General features: G+C 45.6%; 1 protein-coding gene across 12 annotated transcripts in view; it reads right to left on the bottom strand.

The window, feature by feature from the left end:
• The window catches only part of TCF7L2 (transcription factor 7 like 2), a 180,139-nt gene that overhangs the window by 95,512 nt on the left and 62,618 nt on the right, over nucleotides 1–22,009 (bottom strand). For 11 of the 12 annotated variants that reach the window (XM_075155083.1, XM_075155087.1, XM_075155091.1 and 8 more), the window contains one exon: nucleotides 20,286–20,387. The exons of the other annotated variant lie outside the window; for it this stretch is intronic. In XM_075155083.1, the coding sequence (XP_075011184.1) occupies nucleotides 20,286–20,387 (102 nt within the window). The remainder of the gene's footprint in view (nucleotides 1–20,285; nucleotides 20,388–22,009) is intronic. 12 annotated transcript variants of the gene reach the window in all.

The following is a 22,009-nucleotide window of genomic DNA, read 5'->3' as shown; positions in this document are numbered from 1 at the left end:
AAAGCGGCTGTTCCCCTCCGTTCTGTAAGATTTTGGTAGGAAGTGTGTTTTGTTGGCCAAGGGTTAAGTAAACCCCAAGAACAAAGAAGCCTGGAGAAGAAGGAGGACTGGGACAACAAGGGTGACACATGTCCCTAGCTGGTCACAGAGGACAGAGGGATGGAATTCATGAACATTTACACAAACAAAAGGGAGAGCTATGGGGTTTGGTATTGCTCCGCCAGAGACTACTCGGTAAGATGAGGTAGTGTGTTGAGGCACAGGAGGTTTTGGAAAAGTGCTGAGTGCTACTAATCTGCTTCTAGAAGACCGGTGCCTCCATGCAGGGTGCCCTGCCAGCCATCGCACATGAGACAACCACACAGCAGAGTATGGCCCACGTTACCTGGACCCATGCACCATGCCAGCTGGGTTAAAGTCAGCTCCAGTCTGCAACATGATGTGTTGGGCTTGTGTTTGGCCAGCTCAGGGAGAAACCCATCAGTTTCTGCTTCCATCCATCCAGACATACCTTCAATTAAAGGCCATGGGAGGAATAGACATGGAAGACTACGATACTACCCACCGTTACATAGATCCCTTTTTTATTGTTGCAGCCCTATGTCTGGAGATGAAAGCCATCGAATAAACACACTTACTCCACAATCTTGATTTTAACAGAGGGGCTGTCTCTAACCTGACAATCTTGCATCCTCGAGGACCACAAAATTCAACTAAAAACCAATAGGTTGCAGGTTCTTTCCCTCCTACACCCTGTTGTCTCAAAGAAAAAGATTCAGCCATTTCCTATTTTGCACAAATCAAGAAAGCCTCTGAAACCACTTAACCCCCCCACCCCGCTATAGCAGCTGCTTCTCAAACATTAACAGCTTCCAGATTAAAAGTCTCATAAGGCAAAAGGGGTGAGAAGGGAGGGGGGGAATCCCAGCTCGCAAGGTGCAGCTGAAAAATAGCAAATGGCTTTGAAACTGGAAGGGCAACTCAGCCGCACTGCCGCGGCGCTAGTGAGCACACACATAATGAATTGGGGATTCCCTGTGTCAGGGCCGGCTCGGAGCGCGAATTGCAGAGTTCCAGGGAGGATCAATAACTGTCAGAAGGAGAAGAAAGTGAGCACTAAATTCGCTCGCCTTTCATCTTCAACAAATGGAACAGAAAATCTGATGGATGACAGAACCTTTCGTTTCTATAGCGTTCTTGTTGAACTAAAGACTAGTGACATCGAGATGATTTTTGACATGCGCTTCTGTAGATCCAGAAGCAATTATAAAAATAAAAATAAAAGAATTCCGTTACAAAGAAGCCCCCAAACCAAAAGTAGTAATTCGGAAGGGCAGGGTAAATAAAAAGTATTAATGAAAGCCCGTGCCAGCATGCAAGAGTGCAGAGTTTTGGAAGCATGGAGTACATTAAACACAACACGCCCCTTGCCTCCCCCATAATTAAGTTAGAGATGTGAGAGCAAAAGCAATAGAGGCTGTCTGCTTAGTTTCTCTGCTTGGCAGGGCACCACACACACACATGCACACAATTTCTCCTCTCCTCCATTTGTGAAAGCAGGGGTGGGGGGGTGGGGGGAAAGCCCAAATGAGCACATAAACAAAAAACCCAAAGCAAACAGAAAAATCCCAGATTTCAAAGAAGGAACATGCTACTGCTCAAAGAAATGCCAAAATCTCTTCCCCATCCTTTTATTCTACTGTAGACAGTCACTCAACCCATCAGGAAAATTATATTAAAAAATAACAACAACAACAACAACAACAGAAGGAAGACAGGACCTTTTGTACAATCCAGCTGGCTTCTGTACCTTGACTTTCATATCAGATATTTATTTTGGCATGTGGGCAGTGGGGGAAGGGGAAACATCTCAGGACACCTTATGACACACTTTACCGTGGTGTAACAGTTCAGAGCACAGAGGGACATCTCTGATTGCTGCCTGAGAAAGCTGAACACGCAATACGATAACCTACGGTGCCTTTGCCCCGTACAGTATCACACAAACAAGCCACAGGGCAAGGGAGGGGGGAAAAAGTCCCAGCAAAGGACGCATGATCGGTCTTCAACCTTATGATCTGGATTCAGCCAAAGAGGTGGCGTTACCCAAAGCCACCGCTCACGCGGGCTCGGGACCAAAACGCTTTTTTGGAGTTTGCGCTCTTGCCTGGGTGGGCTGCCGGGGTCTCCCACCACTGCAATAAGGTATTTGCAGAGGACGTGCCACCAGACCCAGCTCAGAAGAGGCATCTTTCTGCCACTGAAATGGAAACTTAAAGGCCTGCAAAACAATGCAGTGACTCAACCGGGTATAAGGGCTTGGTGTAAAGTTCAGAAATTGGCCTACGCGTGCTAATTCAACCTTACGGCATGTGTGCGGGAAGGCTATTCCTGCTTTCTCAGGGGAATAAAGATACTAAATGACTAGCTCCAAGATGCTAAACTAGCTGATGGCAGAGCTGGCAATAAAAAATAAAAAGAAAAATCAAACCCTGGCCCTTGTATTTTAATCCAAACAGACCACGCCACACGAAACCGAGATTAGCAGGGGCTCTGCAGTATCATTTAATGCCTACCACAGACCCATTGTCTTCGCAGCTCCCCGGCCAGTTCTGGCTCCGCACCACACCCTGTGGTTTCCCACTGACGCACGGGCATTCCTGCCGAACCGCAGCCCTGCAACCCCATCCCGCCCCGCAGCCTGCACCCGGCCAGCCCTCTGGCTTTGCTTTTCAGGACACCAAGAGAGTTAGGAACTCACCACCCTGACAGCCTCCTCTGGAACTGTAACAGTGTCCCTGTATGTTCCTCCAGCCCAGCTTCATTCATTTATTTCAGAAGAGCAAGGCTGTAAATAGCCACAGCCAGTTTACCTTCTGGGCATCTAGGAAAATAACCTCCTTTGGATATTGTCCCCTCGATCCCATCCTAAGAGAGTATCAGCAATGGCCCATCTGAAAATCTGCATCACCTAACGCAGGAAGAAAGCTGCCTGCCATTGAATAATCAGGTAATTTTGGTATCTCAATCAAATTCTGGTTTGAGAAACGAGGCCTCGTCTCCATATGAAAAAGATAAATCAATCTAGAATACACAAATGCAATTTTAAAGGAGAATATCTATTCTAGATCAAATACAGATGCAGAACCCACAACTTCAGATTAACAGTACCTTCCCAGTTTAGCTTAATCTACTTTGAAAGCAAATTATTCTGCACTAGGCAGAGGCATTCTTATTCTCCAACAAAAGCATCCTCACGCAGGAGCTACCATGAAGTAGCTCCTCGAGAGCAATCCCGTGTGTAGACGAGGCTTTGTTTCCCGCAGACCAGGGCCTCTCGCTGTGCCTTCCGTCCCTAAAAGCTGTAAAAAGTTGCCAATACAGAAGGGCTGCTTTGCTTCACCTCGTAGATTAGTGCTTCTCAGGGCTGGGTTACGCAGCTATTCACAGCCTCCCCAGCACAATGAGGTGCCACCGTTAGCTGAACAGTATTTTGCAGTTTGGATTTTTCTCCGCTGAAGGCAACTTTTTCCTGCTTGGAAGGGTTTGTAAAATACCCTGTAAGTCTATGTTAAAATAAACAGAAGCAACCAGCTTTGTCTCCAAGCAGGATCTCCTCGGCACATCTCGAAAGGCTTTGCACGAAGTTTCCAGCGCTCGACAAGGAGCATCTCATGGGGGCAACGCACTCCAGCTGATTGCACAATGACAGCAAGTGCCAGGAAAACTCCAAGGCTAATCTGAAAGCTGACACTGACTCATTGTGTGGGCTTGGGCAAACCACTTAACCTCTCCGCATCTTAGCTATTCTGCCCATAAACGAGGGCAATAATACAGAGCTCCGTCTTCCCCCAGGGACTGATAGGGAGCCTTGGGTTTGTACGGCACTTTGGAAACATGAAGTGCTACATAAGTGCTAAGTACTATTATCTAGAACTTCCACCGTCACCTCCACATGCGGGTGCAGCAGATGCTGGTGAGAAGTGGCCCACAGGGAAGACTCCAGCCAAACTGAACGTACATGTTTACCCTGAGGTTTCACCAGGAAAACATTCAAGCAGCAAAAGGGAGATTTGAAGTCCCCTCCTCCCTCCTCACAGAAATAGAAGTGATTTCTAGTACAGCATTTACCCAGTGCAAGGGCAGCGCAGAGCCGTACAGGAGTCCATTCATCCCTCCAGATGGGTACAGCTCTCCTGCTGACAACACAAGGGGAGGGAGAACGCCTTACTTCAGTGACCGTATCTCAAATCTGTGGCAGTTCTCCATCACGCCTCCAAACACCCAACCAGAAAAACAGGAGCGTTTCTCTGAGCTCTTCTCTGAAACATCACCACACACCCGTGTCTCCCCAGGCTCACAGGAGAAGCACAGCAACAAGAAGTATCCAAACCCTTATGCCATCCAGCACGTGCTCACTCCAGAAGGCGGGCAAGCAACATCCAAGTCTTGCAAAGTGTGACTTAGCCCGTTTCTTGCTTTGCTAGTTTCCTGACCTCCACAAGCTGGATTCAGGTCCTGCAAGGTGAAGGGACATGAGAGTACATGACACCCGAGCTCCACGGGCTCCTCCAGGCTTGTCCTAGAGCGAGGGTGGGAGACAAAGTGGAGCAGATGCCCTGCTGCTTACGCTTCACCAAAACCCTTATTGTGGCACCTAACAACATAAGTGGACGTTGAAGATGCTGTTCACCTTGGACATCTGAGCTGGAGCTTGCCTGAAAGGTTATAGACACTGCATGTATCTACAAGGATCGTTTTCTCCTCAGTGTCCCCATCTCTCCCCACCTACTCGTTTATCTAAACTAGAAAATATTTGCTAATTCAGATGTCTAGGAAAGGATGGCCCTGAAAAGTACTGAAAAGCAACTAAACGGATACATAGATGGGCTGTACAGCTGTATAGCGGACATCTCATGAACACGTTCTGCAATGGCACTAAAAATAGAGTTGTTTCACCTGGAACAGCCATTAAGCCTCTCTAGGAGATGAGGAGGAGCAGGGAAGCAGAGATCTCTTGTAGGCTGTTATTATCAGTAATAGTTTATTTTCAAATCAAAGTTGACTGTTATTCATGGCTAGAAAGGGGTGGAAATTTCAAAACACTCTTAAGAAAATACTTCGAAATACTAATGCTGATTTCTTTCCTTCTGTGTTTATACAACGCACAAAACGAGGGCAACCCGAGCTAGATTAGCTTTACGCTGTGTTCTGTAACAAATAAGAGAAATTCATTAACTGACAAATCTAACCGCTTTCTGTGACTACACCAGCAAATTAATTCAGTGGTAAGGACGCTTGCCAAGACGGTGAATTTTATGCAAGTACTGGAGAATCTTCATGGAAAATAAACTTTTATTAATTAAAGAGTATCATTTGCTGCTCAATGCAGGGAACGGAAACACATCACATGTTCCCCATCTCTGCTCAGAGGAGCTCCAACACCAACTGGCTCTGAACAACGGCCCGTGGATGATCTCCAAGGCAAAACTCTGAGACTAGTGCATGAGTAACGAACAAAGTTTCAAGAAAAATCACGATCTCTTCAGTGATCCTTAACTAACAGGAAGAGCAATTCATTTCGCTGCATGAATGATTAATTATAAATTATTAAATCCAGCTCTACTCAGGATACTTACCCAGGGAACCAACTGCTCCAACATGTCAACAACTTTTGTTTTCTAAATCTCTGAAACCAGTATCAATTCAAAACACATACGGAGCCAGATTTTCCACAGAGGATCTGGCGGGCGCTTCAGTGCCCAGTATCTCCAGTCCTGGCCAGACTCTGAGAGGGACAGCAACTCACCCTCCCTGCTCTGGTCTTTGGAGACAGCCTTTTTCAAAGGGGACACTGCAGTTATTTTTACCCTCTTCCCTCTCTCCCATCGGTGTGGAACACACAGGGAAGCATCTGCAGAGCAACAGCTTACTTTCCCCATCCTTGTTACACAGGAGAGCGTATCTCCCAACCAGGAATTTGGGGAGAAGCCTGCCCACGAGCACAAGTTTTGCTGCGTTACAGTTTGCAGCATTCACGGATGAGGCAATTTCCTGCCCGGCAGGAAGGCGGCGGAGAGCCCTCGGCTGCTCCCAGCCTCCTGCCTGCCAGCGAGCAGCAGGCAGGGACGGCTGCGCGCAGGCAGGGGATGGGGGGGCAGGGGAAAGAGAAATTTGAAAGCAGGAGAAAGTGCGGGGCTGCGAACATGCTTCCAAACACAAAGCAGCCGGAGGATGCGTGGATACGAAAATGGGATACATTATTATTCCATAAATTAAGTTAAAGCAACCTCAGCACATCCCAGACCTTTAATACTGGGCTGCTGCACACCAAGCGAGTTGGCTTCCAGCCTGCAAAATGTTTCAGCTTCACTCAACTGAGGCAAGACCCACGTTTTATTAAAACAGATTTATCTTCCTGCAAATAAACCTCAACAGCTTTTGCGCCCTGAAGAACCAACTTCGGTTTGCCGTCTCGCCCTCCTCCCCCCCGCCCACAACAAAACATACATTCAAAATCTGATGAGCAAAGAATTACCAGTTACAGCTTTCTGAACCTTGCCCACGTAAGGCTGGTATGCAACAGGTTTCAATGTTTGTTTTTATAATAAATAAAGCAAAAGTATGATGAGACAACTAAGCTCCTCGTCTCTCCTCTGTCTTCTTTGAAGATGGCTTTTTATTTTGAGACTTAAGCAAAACTGTAAAGCGGTTAATAAAACAAAGGGCATTCCCTATCTCATATTTCAGCTTGTTCCAAATAATCTAGACAGCCTTTAAATATCCAAGCTTGCCTGTCAGACATTTAATGAAGAAATACTAATAAAAATTCAAATGTAACCCCCCAAACATACTTTCCCTCCTTCTTAAATATCTACCAGTCTGCCCCATAATCTCACTTTTCCTGATAGAACGGGGAAAAAATGAAAAAAAAAAAAAAAATGTTTTCCAGGCAAGCAGCAAAACCTAAATAAAATTAAAGAAGTGTAAAGCCCAACTTGAACAGCAGACAAGTATGCAGAGAACAGTGTGACCTTTCCTTATCACCCACTGACATGCTTAATCGTTTCCAAACAAAAAAATGCTCTTTTCCGCCACTTCTTCGTTCTGCGAGCACCTCCAGCGCCTGCATGGCTGGTAAAGAGTTAAATCTCCCACTATCCCCTGCTGCCTGCGAAAAATCACGGAAACAATTGAGACATTGTCCAGTGAACAAGACTCCCAGGGACTGACATTTTTGTTTATGTCCCAGTTCTCAGCCTGTCAATTTTCACTCCCAACGTTAAAAGCCCGGCTTGCCCCAATACAGTCTGCCCTCGGCTGAAAAGGCTCCACTTCATTTATTTTATTAAAGCTATGGCGTGTTTATGATTCAGAGCCCTCCCCATCCGAGGACCTGTTGGTCCCATCCCCCTGCCTTCCTCGCTGCCCTGCAACAGCGACTGCCTAACTCTGAGGAGCTCTGCAATGCCTTTTGCAGAGTGATTGCCGGGAAAATAACTACACTTAGGTTAAATACCAATGTTCGTATTTTGCTAGGGTATGAAAGATGTATTACTGTACTCTAGTCCCTTAAAATAGCCTTTGATTATTAACTGGGGTAGGATAGAGGGGAAGGGAGTTGGATACTAAGCCAGAGTGGCAGGAACTTCAAAAAGAAAATTTAAAAAAAAAAAAAAAAAAAAGAAAGAAAAAACCACACCCACTCCTGATACCCAGCAGCAAACTAGAAAATACGTGTAATGGAGTAAAACAAACATCTTGGAGCAAAGCGGCGTTTTCTCGGTTGCTCCGCGGCTGCATTTCCTGCCTGCGTTTTCATAATGACCAGAGCGTCAGGCCCAAAATATATCCCTCTCCTCCACCCCCCCTCTCCCCCCCATTCCCAGCACTTTTTTTTTTTTTTCGTTACGCTCTCAATACTTTATCTCCATGAAAAGCACACACAGCGGTCACCAGCGTTTCCTGTTTGCCGAGTGTGCTTTAACTATATCACACCCTCCGCCGCTGCGCTGGAATGCACAGCATATGGCATTGTGAAAGGGTTTACTGTCGAATAATGGCAGCAATGCAGTCCTGCTGGTTTATATCAAACCCTGTCACTCTCTTCACGGAGGTCTCTCTCGTGCTCTCCAAGAGGCAAGGTAAAACACACACACACGCTACTTCAAGTCTCACGTAGGAGCTCAGCAGAAGCCCGCCTGGATCAAGACCTGCAAACTCAAGGCAAGGAAGGTTGCAACTTATAAGGTTGTGGCTTGCAGTCACTCGTGATTTGTTTCGAATCTTAGCACCCATAACATCTGCAGGATCCTTTCACAGGTAGACGAAAGGGCTGTTGAAAAGTTTTTATTTCCTCACTGCGATTCCTATGGGCACAGCCAGCATGGGCTGGAGGACGGCTACGTGCCTGAGCCCCTCTTCTCCAGGGTGGCAGGGCGGTCAGCCTGAGCAACTGCCTGAACTCCATCCCGGAGCGCAGCTTCACCTTCCCCTGCTTTCAAAAATCAGCACCAATATATTTGGTTATGAAAACATTCACGCAAAAGCCAAACATACACCACTACCTTTCACTTTGGGTCAGTTTCAAAACTGCATTTTCATTTAATTGCTCACAGGTTTATTTCTGTGGGTTGTTTTTTTTTAAAAGCAACTTTAAAAGAAAAGGACTTACAAATAAATAAATAAATAAAGTGCTGCTTCCAACTGCAGTCAGGTTTAGCTAAGACGCTCACAAAGGTTATACTTCAAAGTGCTTTTTGTGCAGATCTTGAAATGCCTTCCCATGCCCGGATGCATTCGGCCAGCAGACGCTGAAACGAGTAGCAATACTTTTAAAGCCCATTGAAATGCATCCATCCACCCTCTCTTCATAAAAGGAAGCCTTACTTAACAGGCATTTATTATTGCTGAACTAGGGTTGAAAGTTCAATGTCCTTATAGACCAAAATTATCAAGATTTCTGAGTTTGCAGCCCACGTTTAAGTCCTAATGAGCTATTGTACCACACTCACTGCTATTAACTCTTTGATGTCAGGAACCCATATTGCTCTTTTAAACGTCTCCCAGATGTCCAAGGTAAAAAGCACAAAGCTCACCTGTGCTGAAGGACAGGTGAGCAACTGTATTTTTTTTTGCCTTTAGTCCCCTCCAGCAAAATATGCAAAGACAACTACAGCATTAAATATGCATGCCAAAGACAGGCTAGCCTACCAGTTCGGACTGTGAACTCAGAGTCAGGGGAGCTGTGCATCGCTCCCAGCTTTGCCATGATCTGATATGCAGAACACGTTACCTCTCTGGGAACGGGACGTGAGCATACGGTGCCCATCACACCACATGCGTACAGCAACCGAACGGCTGCCGTGCCTTGCACTGCACAGACCCCATCTCTCCTGGACCTGAGCTCTTCGGGGCAGGCACAACAACCCACTTTTCTGAGACTAGCTTGCCTATTAGATCCTCTTAAATACCGGTGACAATAAAGTGATAATGAAATTATCTTTAATTTGCACCAAGTGCTTTGACCTGCTCGTTGCGCAATCACAGCAGTAAAACACGGTGTCCGCAGGGAGACGTCACCATCGGGCTTGGATGGTGCTTGGGAAGAGAAAGGTCCCTAATTTTCCAACCCCAGACTAAGGCATCCGATCCCGACCACCAGCGAACAGGAGCAGGATGATGCTTTAATGCAAGAGCCACGAGCCCGGCTCGGTGCCCAGGTGAGGAGCAGCTGAGTCGGCCAGAAAGCAAACAGGGCGCCAGCTCTTTGGCCATTCTCCTCTCCCATCAGTGCTGGGGCTGCTCCCTCACATTTTCTCAACGTTTACTCATCCCACAGATTCCTCAGCACAGCGATCTGAGGTGGCCAAACGATCGCCTACGCAAGAATGGAGCTTAACAGTCCATCTACGGTGTGAGCGGACGCTCCCTGGACGTGCTCCGGGCATGACGAGCAGAACAAGTTACTGCAGGGTGAGCTTCACTGAGGTCTTACAGCACCTCTGTAACTGCCCAGCCACACGCTTAGCTCTGGACACAGACGCGAGCAAACTTCACCTTGAGTCCAAATGGCATCTGGTACCTCACATTTACCCCTCAGGCAGCAATTGTGGAGTAACCGGCATGCCTCAAATTCACACCAGAGCTTATCCCAAGGTAACCTGTCCTGGCCATCAGAGCCCTTTAATGAGGAGCAGGTTACTTCATGTCCAGTAAACGACTTCCCTCCAAAGAGCTCAGCATGCCTGAAAAGCATCGACATGGGGAACCAACGTGGAGCAGCTACAGCTTTAGCAATTCAAACCTTTGCTTGCTTCATATTAATTAACCATGTAGACATGCCCAACATGCAGCAACAGAAGTTCTGCCGCCAGGGAAAACTGTGTACTGCAGCCATTTGGGGTTTTCTAATGATACTGCTTCCATGCAGCTGCTTGGCAGGAAAAGCGTTCACGGCCATAAATGCACACTAAGAAAGTCCAGAGGCTTTCAGGTCCCTTCACTCTGCTTTCCTCCATAAAATACCATTTCCTTATTACAGGGCAGTCACATCCCCATAACATGCAATACTGACATTGCAGAGCTCTGCGGGCATACAACAGGGCAAAATTTTGTTTTTTGTCTTTCCTCTCCGACACCGTCCTCCCAGCCAAGGGAGGAGACCACGGAGATTTCGTGCGTTTCCCAGTGGGCGGATGAGCAACAAGAGACTAAAACCCTCCTTCAGGGTGTCTCCTTCTCCTACAGCCTTAGCCCTGGGAAGAAATATGTCAGCACAAGGACAAGCTCCAGGGGAGAACAGCTCAGGACACGCTATTCCTTCTCTCCCTCCCTTTCCTTTCTCAGTACTTGCTAGCTGGGGGACAGGCAGAAGCCATGACCATCTTTCAGGAAGGGGCTTTATTTCATATAAATGCTCAATTCCAGCGCCCCAACTCAGAAAAGTATCACTATACAAGACAATACTTTGAGCACACACTTAAGCATTGTCCTGAACACGGATGGACATCAGCTCACATTTAATGAGTTCTTGAATCAAGGCCTAAAAAGTAAAAAGGAAGGGGAAGGGGAAAATAGTTTCCACCGTAATAGTAGTTGAGAAGTCTTTGAGTCTTGCCAACAGGAAAAATGCGTGTTAGAGAACCGCTGGCCTCTCCTAGGAAACCAGCACAGACCCACCTCTTTCTGCAGGCTAGCACTGCAGGGACACCACCAGGTCCTTAATTTGTACCAAGAAGAAGGTAGAGGGGTAGGGTTGCAAAACAAACAGGAAAAAAAAAAGCCAAAACCCAAACCCAAAGATTTGGTTACTTCTTCACTCCATCAGGGAGGCTAGCCAGAAAGCACCCTTCCTCTTTACACACACACGTGGGTTTAAACCATGCATGCCCAGGACCCCCTACCAGCCCATCCCTCATTATATATCTATCATTCCTACACAGGCGAGCCTGGCTACAAAGCTACTGCTTGCTGGGGTAGAGGAAGGACTGGTTCAGCTCCCCCAAACTTCCTAATTCCAAGAGATGAGACCCAAGGTACATCCGACACAAGCACTCACAGATATGCAGGGTCTTAATAACACCAAAAGTAATTTGGTTAGGATTTTAGGTTTAGATTTAAAAAACTACTTCAGTTTCTTTTTTTTTTTCCTGTGGGGCTGCAGGGTTTTTTTGCTCTAAAATGCAGATGTGGAAATCATCAGTTTCTCAAAATCACCTTGGGAAAAGTTACTTAAAATCTTTCTGGCTGCACTGGTAAAACAGAAGTGAGCAATGTTTCCCCATCTCAGCAAAGTGCTGAATGATTTTGCTCACCAGTATCTGTCAGGCACAAGCAAAGCTTCAAGGCAAGGTTCCCTGGAACCAGACCCCTGCAACCAGCCCACTGCAGATTCAAAGCAAAGTCTGCTTGACAAAAATTTCTAGCTTAGTTTTGTGAAATTAGGCACAGAACATTGCTTGGGGAGAGATTAGGGGTGGGAGATCATTTTACGAAGGCATCATTCCTTGTTATTTGCAACATCACTAACTCTCCAAAGGCTTTCCAAAATGGGTCTGCTCCTTGCCAAATAGGTCTGCATAGGACAGAGGAGAAAGCAGCCTTCCTTCTCTTTATGCGGTGACTTACTAGTCAGCTCCAGTTTCTTCCACAGGAAGGAGTACAAGATGCCTATACAGTCCAGAAAGTGAAGTATCCCATGAATAATCCCAAACCACATGAACTGGTGAGAAGACCAATAATCCCGGGCTTGAGCAACTCAGCAAACAAATGGTCCTGAGTCCAGCAATGCCAGCTTCCTTCTTTTCTTTTTAATGATAAATATGTGCTGTTTTCTTTACTACAGCACCTGGACACAGTACACAAACCTTGTTTAGACAGAAAATAGGAGGTTCCTATTCAAGTGGGCTCATCAGCACGGGGAAGTTTTTGTGCAAGGGCTCAAGTGTGAATTGAAAAAGGCAGAACAACTATTTCGAATTATCTCTCCGTGTGGACACTGTTATTCAGCACTAAGAGTTTCTTTGTGAGATTTAGCTTAATCCGTTTCCAAAGCGGATTAAGCTAAACCACACAAAGGACCTCTTACTGCTGAGTAAGAGTGGCCACATGGAGAGATAATGAGGAATAGTTATTCTGAGACAGCTACTTCGATGGCATATTTGGGCTTTTCTGCTCTGCGTCAACAAGCCCAAAGCCGTACTGGAAAGGGAAGACTGTAGTTCTAGAAATTTGGGCAAAATCAGTGCCCAGGCCGTTTCATACTCATTAAATCTTCTGCTCTGCGCACGATGGCTGCTCCTGCTCCAGTCGGCACGGGTCCTGGCTCCAAACCAGGCTGCATTATTCAATACCTACTTCTCTAAGCTCCACATTGAATCCAGCCACAAACTTCAGCTGCAGACAGGGTGCGCGGGGAGAAGGACCTGCGGCGAGCGGCTCTGCCAAGTCTGCCACCCTCAGTACACATCATCTTTGATCTGACAGGCTCACCCATCTGGCTCTCCAGCATCACCCGGCGCTGCCGCGGCTTTTCGCCCGCTGCCAAGGCTGAGCCGCCGCGCATGGCTGCTGCTGCAGTCCTCGTGCATGCCCCGGGCTTCGGACCGTCTGCGCTCTCTCCATTCCTCTCGGCACAACCGCTCTGCTGCAGGAGAGCTGATGGCTTGCCGATACTTCATTTTAGGCCCACGCAAGTTCCTAGAAGTTAATTTAACATGCACAACGAACTGCCACGTGACTGAATCCAAAACACAGCTTGGGTTCCTCTGTGCTAAAATACTCTCTCCTAAACCATCTTCCCAGTGTAAGTTTCTATCTTGAAATGCTGTTCTCTGCAGTTTTAGAGTATCCCAAACTAGCTGGTCAGAAAGGGACAGAACTTAAGCCACTTGTATTTGTGTCGCGTTTGGGACATAGTGGGGATTTTATAAACAAAAGATATAAGAGGGAAGCCTGCAGTAGATGCGCTTCCAACCACACCAAAGGCAGCATAGTTACATCTTTCTTAAGGATCTCTGACGAGCAAGCTTTTGTCTTGCTTCCCCCTCACCCAGCAAGTTTCAGTATTCAGATATGTCAGAGAGAGAGATACCAGATATATTTTGGTGTGCCAAGACAAATCAAAATGGCAAATCTCAGGGTTCCAGCTCAGGAGTAGCAGCACAGCCCCTGCAGGAAATCAAAACTGACGCTGATTCACCGCAATATCCTGGGCTATAAACCTGCTGCTTCAGGAGGACCTGCTGAGCTGTCTCCGGTAACGTCAGAGAAGCCTGACCCTGCCTGGGAGCAGGGAGCACTGCAGCTATCTCAAGGCAAGCCACACCGGTACCCATGAACCAGAGCCCTCACAGCACCGAGGACCAGGTTCTCCCGAAGTCCAGCCAGGTAATTCACAAGAAACGGATGCTCAACAGATTGCGCCGAGCATATCGTAACACCCTTACTCAGCTGTCTTCTCCCGGAGCAACGCTTAGGGTTGCCAGTTCCTATGATTTTATAGCCAGTCTAGCAATACTTGCTATTTCTCTTAAAGTGTGGTAGCCTTGAAGTCAAGCATTTAGGGAAGAACCTCAGCCTCCTCTTACAGCACACAGCAAGCTCCTGAACTGCTGTAGAGAAAAGTTTGAGAATGAGCGGAGTATACCCTGCAGGCTCAGGAACCAGAGAACAAATAAAGAGAACACAAAATGTATTATTTAAGAAACAGAAAACAAACAAAAACACCACCAAAAAAAACCCCCACCAATCCTCATGATCTTTTGAGGCCTGACTCATGATCCTAGAACAATTGGGGTTGGCAGTACTATACATTTTACAGCATTTATTCACAGCTGAAATATCCCAACATCCAAATACTTCAGAGTTATTGGAGCTACTCGCAGATCTCCTGACTACAACCAAGTGTGACAATTCATCCCAGCTGCCAATCCAGCCCCAAGGTGTCTTCTGAAGGTGCTTGAGTGCTGACTGATGTTTGCAGAAGCATTAAATTCCTGCTCACTTCACAGTAAGAGCTACAAGCCTGCACATTTCCCCAGTCTCAACGTTGAAGCAGAGGGGTTACCTCCAATACCTAAATAAGGTCTGTAGAGGACGGACATTGTGCCACAGAGTAAACACAATGGCATGAAGCAGTCCCCTAAAGCCTGAACTATTTTGCAAACATATCAAATTACCAAGTGAATTACTTTTTACGAGTCCACATTTCTTCTGTGCTCTACACAAACCAAGCACTAGGCTTCGCATTCATATTTAGTGGGTACCGAATATAATGTGTGTGTTTTATAGGAATCCATCCAAAATAATTTTATTGGGCTGCTGGTAGATGAATTCTATACTTAGCCCTAAATTCAGGTTTGAACACAGATTTCTTTTTAAACACAACCCTTCCCAACAAAAAAAATCAAAAGGAATTAGTGGTGAAAGATTTAGCCACAAAATTCTCAGCAAGTTTAATTTGTTTGTGGCTTAATTCCATGCAGCTCCGAAAATTCAGGACAAGATGTTTGCACACTTTTGGGCACGTATTAATGAAACATTTTGTTTACTTTGCAACTGCCAGAGCAATTAGCCAAATAAAGTATAGAGCATTTAAAAAGGAGAGAGTCACTAAAGGAGCTTGCCAATTAAGTCTGCATGGATATTTCTGCAGTGTGAGTCTCAGGGATCCGTGTGTTGGGTCCATGCACCAAGGCATGACCTACTTGCCATCAGGGACTGCTAGGGTACCAGTACAGCTCAGACACACAGCCCTCTCCCCCTCCCCATGCACATGCCCTCTCAATACCAGGCACTGACATGAATGATGCCCAGCTTCTTCCCCCCACAACACCACCACGTTCCTGCAACTCTCAACGCAGTCTGCATACTCAGAGGATCGCCCTGCAGATCTCCAGGGAAGAGGCTGTCCCATCATGGGCACATGCGGCCTGAAATCCAAGAACATCTCAGGAAGTTACTGCAGAGGAAGAACAGCCTCTCTGCAACAAAATATTGAAGACAAACATAGCAAAAGCTTTAAAAGTCCTCTTGGGACACTGCGAGTGGAAGTTGCAAGACTATGCTTCCAGATGGCTCCATACCTAGAGGACCTTGCATACATCTGGATGCACCTCATTTCTGGCCTGTTTGAAGGGACGCTGTAAGTGAATTTGAAAATCTAGCTAAGATAAACCTCACGATTACTTGTAGGTATTTGTCTTTTCTTTCAAAGTGCGTAAGTGCAAACCGCGCAGGACAAAGAAATTAGGGACCAGGCAGGGCAGACTGCACAGCTTCAACTCTAACCGCTCTGGGAAACAATTCCTGATCCCTCCAAACCACCCAGCGGTCCCAGACACCCGCTGTCCATGCACATCGAAGAGGCTGAGAACAGAGAGTATGTTTCAGACGGTTTTGCCTTCAGTTTTGCTTATCATATGTTTTGAAAACACATTTTTACCTCCTTAAGGAAAAAAAAAAAATTAGATACACTACTGCACAGTGATTCTTTGTTCCTGGGGATTCAGTCCACTTTACGGCTGTGTTCATTACATACTAGAAAACCCAGGCCAAATAGTACTAGACGTCCTCTCCCAAGGTAACATTTACGTTTACTTCAAAAGGCCTCCCTGCAGAAGAAAATGCAGGAATTTTTTAAACCTTTAACTGTTTTGTAAGAAATACACTGTACCAAACCACCACCGTTTTGGGTTCTGAATGTTTTTGCCTGGTACAAAGGAAGCTAAAAGCACATCCCTGTACAGCCAAGGCAGCAGGAGGCAGGAACCTGGGACCGGTCTTTCACCCATACTCCTGCCCAAAACAGGGATGGCTGAGTCAGAGTATTGACTTTGCAGAGAACAAGGAAGAACAGCACTGTTCTTCTCCTGAAGGCTGCAGAAATGCATGCATAGATAAAAAAGGTTTTAAAGGAGCTTCCTTTCTGTAGTGATCAGATTTTGGAGATCTTTGACAGACATACCATGCCCATTTTCACTTGCCTGTCCACACTGCAACAGAAAATTTTCATGTGAGAATCCCACTTCTAGGGCACCCAGATCTCATCCTTATCGCCACGCTGGTGGCACATGTGTGGAGCCGATCAGGTGCACATTGAACATGGGATTTCAGGACAGCTAGCACCCTACCAGCTTAGAAGAACATGCAAGGCACCCAGCTGGGGTCTGCTTTACACCCAAAAACTTCCTGCTAAAACTGTTTTACAAGTCTTAATAACCTTCAATGAAATCAAAGGTCAGAAAAAAGAGGGGAAATAACCATAAAAACTCTTAAAAAAAATCCCAGCCTCATAATAGTACTATCCGCAGGCTGAATTCAAAATTTTGACCTAGCAAGCTTAATAGCGTACTATTAAAACAATTTTTCCCCCAGTTTTCTTTCACCTTTGGACACAGATAAGCAGCATGACTGTGCCAGAGCAAGATGCAAGAGTCTTACAAGACGAGTGAAGCACCTAAATGCAAATAAATGCATTGGTCTTAAATGGAGCCTCATGCTGTACCTTCTTCAAGACATGCTGAACATAATTTCAGTTTAATATTCTGTTTCTCATTATGGGCCTTGGAGACTCTCTCAAGCACCATGAAAAGCAGTACTACCCAGCCCTCAGCACTGGGGGCAATCCAGCCAAATTATTCATGCTGGTCTTTTGCTTCGATTTTTGTAGTCTTAACTTAATGTTCTTAAACAAATCTAAAAGGAGGACAGCTGACAAATAGTACAGACTTTACTTCAGACATTATAGACGGCCATGTTCTGCAGCCTTGAGTCATTAAGCTAAAAGCCAAGGGGACTTTCATCGGAGCTGAGCGTAAAGGCTACTGCCCTGACACGGAGCTCGTGGTAGTCACAGTGAAGCACTGAGAAGCAAGAACGTTAAAAAAGAAAAAAGAAAGGAAAAAGGAAGGGGGGTGGGGGGGAAGAAAGAAAAAAAAAAAGAAACCCCCCACACTCGCCTTTTCTTCTCTTTGCAACCCAGATATAAAGATTAGCCTCAAATCCTGATTTCAGAGATAGGGGAAAGATAAGAAATGATTTGCAGGTGTTAGCGTTTTCCTACAGATCTTCAGGGCAGCACAACTGATTTCAAGATGAAAAACTGGCATAGGTACACTTGGCGGGTAGACAAGACACAGCAACGTGGGTGGAGAACCAGTTTCTGTGCCTATACGTTACACATTACACTCGCACAGAAACATCAGCATGCCCATGAAATACCCCTCATTGTTCCATAAAAAGATTAATTGCATTTTCACATATGCAGAAATGGGCGTAGAGCCTCGTGCAAGAGTGGCCAGGTCCCAGGTGCTGTGGGCAGGCACAGCAGCGATGAACGGGGACACCAGAGAAGCCTGACACATCCCAGGCCAACTGGCATCTGCAGCCACTTCATCTCCCCTGAATGCCATTACCCAGCTCTAACTTTATTTACCAAAAATAAGATCATTTTTACTCCAGAGAATGAATGTGGCCTGGGGCGGATGCCAGGAAAAAGGGTGGAAAAAGCTGCCCCTTATTTATTTATTTTAACAGAACAAGGCAAAACAGTTTGCTGCTAGAAATAAACATCAAACCTTGCAGAAACACTCCACCCCCCCAAAAAAACCCCACTGCTCCCCCCGCCTCACTCCCTCCTCCTCCTCTCCCTCCAACATTGTAAGTAGCACAAAAGATCACATTACAAATGCCAGCTGTGGCTCTTTTGGAAGGTGGCCTCCATCTCAGAGGTAGTATATGTTCCTCACGGCCTAAGTGGTTGCTATGGTAAATATGCTTTTTATTGAATAGCAGAGTGAAACAGCTTTTAAAGAGACCCATAAGAACCCCATAAATGGTCAAAATACAAGACAGATCAACCTCAGCCTCCCTGGAAACAGGTTTCTCTCTATTTTCCAAAATGACTATGATTTTTGATCTCTTTTTTTTGTTGTTTGTGTTGTCCACTCACCTCCACCTTGCCCACACCCGGGTAGAGGGGCTGGACAGGGCCAGGGGAGCCGGGACCCCAACCAGTCCCTCGGCACAACGAGCTGCTTTGGCTGTTAAAGGCAAGCGCCCGCTCTCCTGCGCGGCGGGAGGCTTCGGGGGCCGCAGATGCTCAGCACTGCTAAGCACAGGTGATCCCCAGCGAAGCTACACACCAAACTCAGCCTGCCCTCCCAGGCTGCAACCAGCCAGGAGAAACCTCCTGCTCCCTCGCCATCGCCTCCTGCAAGCCCGGCACTGCTCTGCCGCGCCGGCCCCAAAGCCCCGGGAACGCTCCCGTCCCCCGTGCCGGTACTCCAGCACAGCAGCAAAAAAAAGAATTAAAATAAGGAAGTTACTTTGGTTCATTTCTTATGAAGAGTAAGATGATGGCAGGTCTTGATGGTTGTAGATTTCTAAATAACCAGCCAAACATCTTTTCTCTGCTCTCTTCCTCCAGTGGCAGCCCCAGTGGACAGGAAGGAAAACCAAAGTAATTCTGAAAAAGTAAAGCAACCAGCGCTAGATGTCGACTAAGCAAATACCAGTCCTGTGCCCATCGCTCTCTGCTATACTGAGGAATGGTTTAGAAGCTATGGACTCTAGAAGATAGGAAACCTTTTTTCTTTTTAAATAAAAAATGAGCATATAGCAAAGGGCTGAAACTTCTCAAGTTAAAGAGACAACAATAGAATAAGAAGCTCCTCAAAAACATTTAATATGGTTTTAGATTTCTAACAAAACAAATGCGCGCCTTGGATGATCTACCAGCTACATCATTTTTAGACTGTATAACAAAAGATAAAGAACAAGCAATGTTTCTTTTCCTGGGATTCACCTTGTCATCCATTGGTTATAAAAAAGTTTTAAAAAAACCCCACACATGTAAAACTTGATGATAAAGTGTTTCAGAAGACACATTCTAACCCACTACGTGCCATCTTCTCCAGAGGTAAATTTCCCAGATGAATGCTCAGAGCTAAGATGCTCCTTAACATTAGATGGCACTGACGCTGGCTATGGGTGAGGGTACCGCCCCTCTTGCATAACACCGTATAAACAAACAGTTTCCTTTTAGACCTCTATGGATGCTATTTTAGAAAATAAAATAAAACCCCAAACCCCTCTCATGCAAATTTGTATTGAACATTTCAAGCTCAACATTGTTTTTACAGTAGAAGCAAGAAAACTGAAAATTTAAACTAAGAAGTTAATAAAAAAAGCTATTTTTAGCAATGCTACTTTTTATAAAGAGAGTTTTATATTTTGCAGGTAAGTAGTAAACATTTGATAACACTTTTTATACTAAATGAGAAGTCATCACAACACAAAGGGACATGTGCTCTGTTGAGCCTTCACCCAGGTAAAATGCTGACCAACTCTCAACAAACTTTCATTCAAGGTATTGCAATAACAAAAGATTTTTTTAGTAAAGGCCATAGAACAGGCTTGGGTTTTATTTTTTTAATGCTTTCCAAAAGTGTCTCTTCATTCTCTTCAGTTCAACATTGTCAGATGTGTGAACCAGCCTGACTGGACTTCACTGCCACTAAGTAATTCTGCAGTGTGTAAATTTAGAGCATTTTCAACTCTTTGCTCTCCTACGAGGCACATGAATAATAATTTTATAAACAGCCCAGCAATAGCCAATGTATTCCCTCCTTTTACCATGGGCTCATTAGGGTTTTTGTTTGTTTTGAAGTATTTCTCTTTTGGTTTGTGTAAAAGAAAACTGATGACAACCAAATGCCATTAATGTCAAATGCCTTTTTTTTTAAAAAACAAAGGAAGAACATCTTTCTGCGTTTACTTACAACAATGTGTGCTGGAGATGGAGACCTAGCATCCTTGAGGGCTTGTCTACTCTGAAGGCTCCCTGCCTGAACATCAAGCAGTGGCCATTTCATCTGCAGATACTGGATGGAGGAAACAAAAATGGGGAAAGAAAAATGAGTTCAGAAAAGAAAGGCAAAAAAAATAACAAATCTTAGGTAACATGGGTAAAAAGATATAAATTAAAACTTATGCAAGGAACTGAAACAAAAATTAAGACGACTTTGCATGTTTGTGGAGACAAATCTGTGCAGAACAGTAACAAATTTCGTACCACCACGTTACAGTTCAGGAATAAGAAAATAAAGTAGATTGCAAAGACAGTATTACATTGATTTTACTAATTGTAGCAAATCTAGAAGAAGAATAAAACCCACACAAAAACAAAATACCAAAACCATGGAGAGGATGGGACAAGGGAGGGGAAGGTGGATTACCAGTCTCAGGAGAGCAAAAACACACATCATGGGTTAAGAATATGATCTCATTATTTAATGGATGATCTGTCAGCCTTCTTTCAACAAATGCGCCATGTCAACACCTCCGTCTTCCCAGCGCTGTACGAGCCCTAAAGGCAGAGGTCTATCCCAAAAAGACCCAGTACTGCTGGGTCTTAGCATCTATTTTCTCTCTTTTTTGCCATTTCTGGAAGTCACCATGGATTATTTTCTTTTTGCTCACCATCACCAGGAGAGAGATCTTCTGTCAAACAACCCTTAAGTGACTTGCACAGTGTAACTTATTCAATTACAAGGCCAAACTTAATAAGCTCTCCCGTTGATGATGTCCAAGACAGAGCACAGCCTGGTGCACTCAGGCTCAGCTGCGCTGGCCAGGCGCTCGGGGGTAGCCACAACTTCTTTATGTCACTGACATCGGCAGATAGGCTGAACACACGCAGGCAGCGAGCCTGCAGCGTAAGGGGGGGTGTTGATTCAAACGCAAAAAAAGCTTAACCACACTTCAAGAAGGAGCAGAATGTTCCCACAGATTTAAGCAGCATCAAATATTGACTAAAACTTCGGCTCTCAGGCATGCGTGACCTCTTGCTAAACTCGCTAGAGGAGCCACTGCATCCCAGCCGGATCCCAGAGCAGAGCTCAAGGCTTCCACCAAACAGGTGAGATCTCGAGCTGGTACCCAGATTGCTGCATCAGAAGTGCAGCAATGATTCTGACCAAAAGCTGCCCTGAAGGGAAATTAAGTTAGCCCAAATACACTTCCACGCAGTACATCTAAACATAGTTTCAGCCCAAGCTTTTCTCTCTGCATGGTGCTGCACTGTGCCAGTTATGCATACTGGTTAATACGTGATCTCTAAAAGCCCTATATCGTGCTGGAAGAAATGCGTACTGCCACATACCTTCAGCCCCCTCCCAGAACTAAGAAAAGCAGCTGTATGCATAGATCAGGCCACTGCAGAAGATTCTCTTTAGCACTACACTCTAGTTGACCTAACAAATCTATTCCTAGAAAATACCTAGAGAAATAGTTATGTTTACCCATTCCTTTTTTTCTTTTTAAAGAGCAATCTTGAAGGAGAACCACACACAAACGACCCCCGTCAACCCAGGCGAACAACGGAAGCCGTATCTAAATCTCCATGAAGGAAGGAAGGAGATCTGGTTCCATGCTTTCAGCACATCACTATCACATTTGCTCACGTATGCAAAACATTTGTTAGCATGCAAGGCCTGTTTGCTGC

This window comes from Calonectris borealis, chromosome 7 (genome assembly GCF_964195595.1).
Source record: "Calonectris borealis chromosome 7, bCalBor7.hap1.2, whole genome shotgun sequence".
Taxonomy (NCBI): domain Eukaryota; kingdom Metazoa; phylum Chordata; class Aves; order Procellariiformes; family Procellariidae; genus Calonectris; species Calonectris borealis.
Note: the sequence above shows the minus strand (reverse complement) of the source record. Positions and strands in the feature narration are given on the sequence as shown.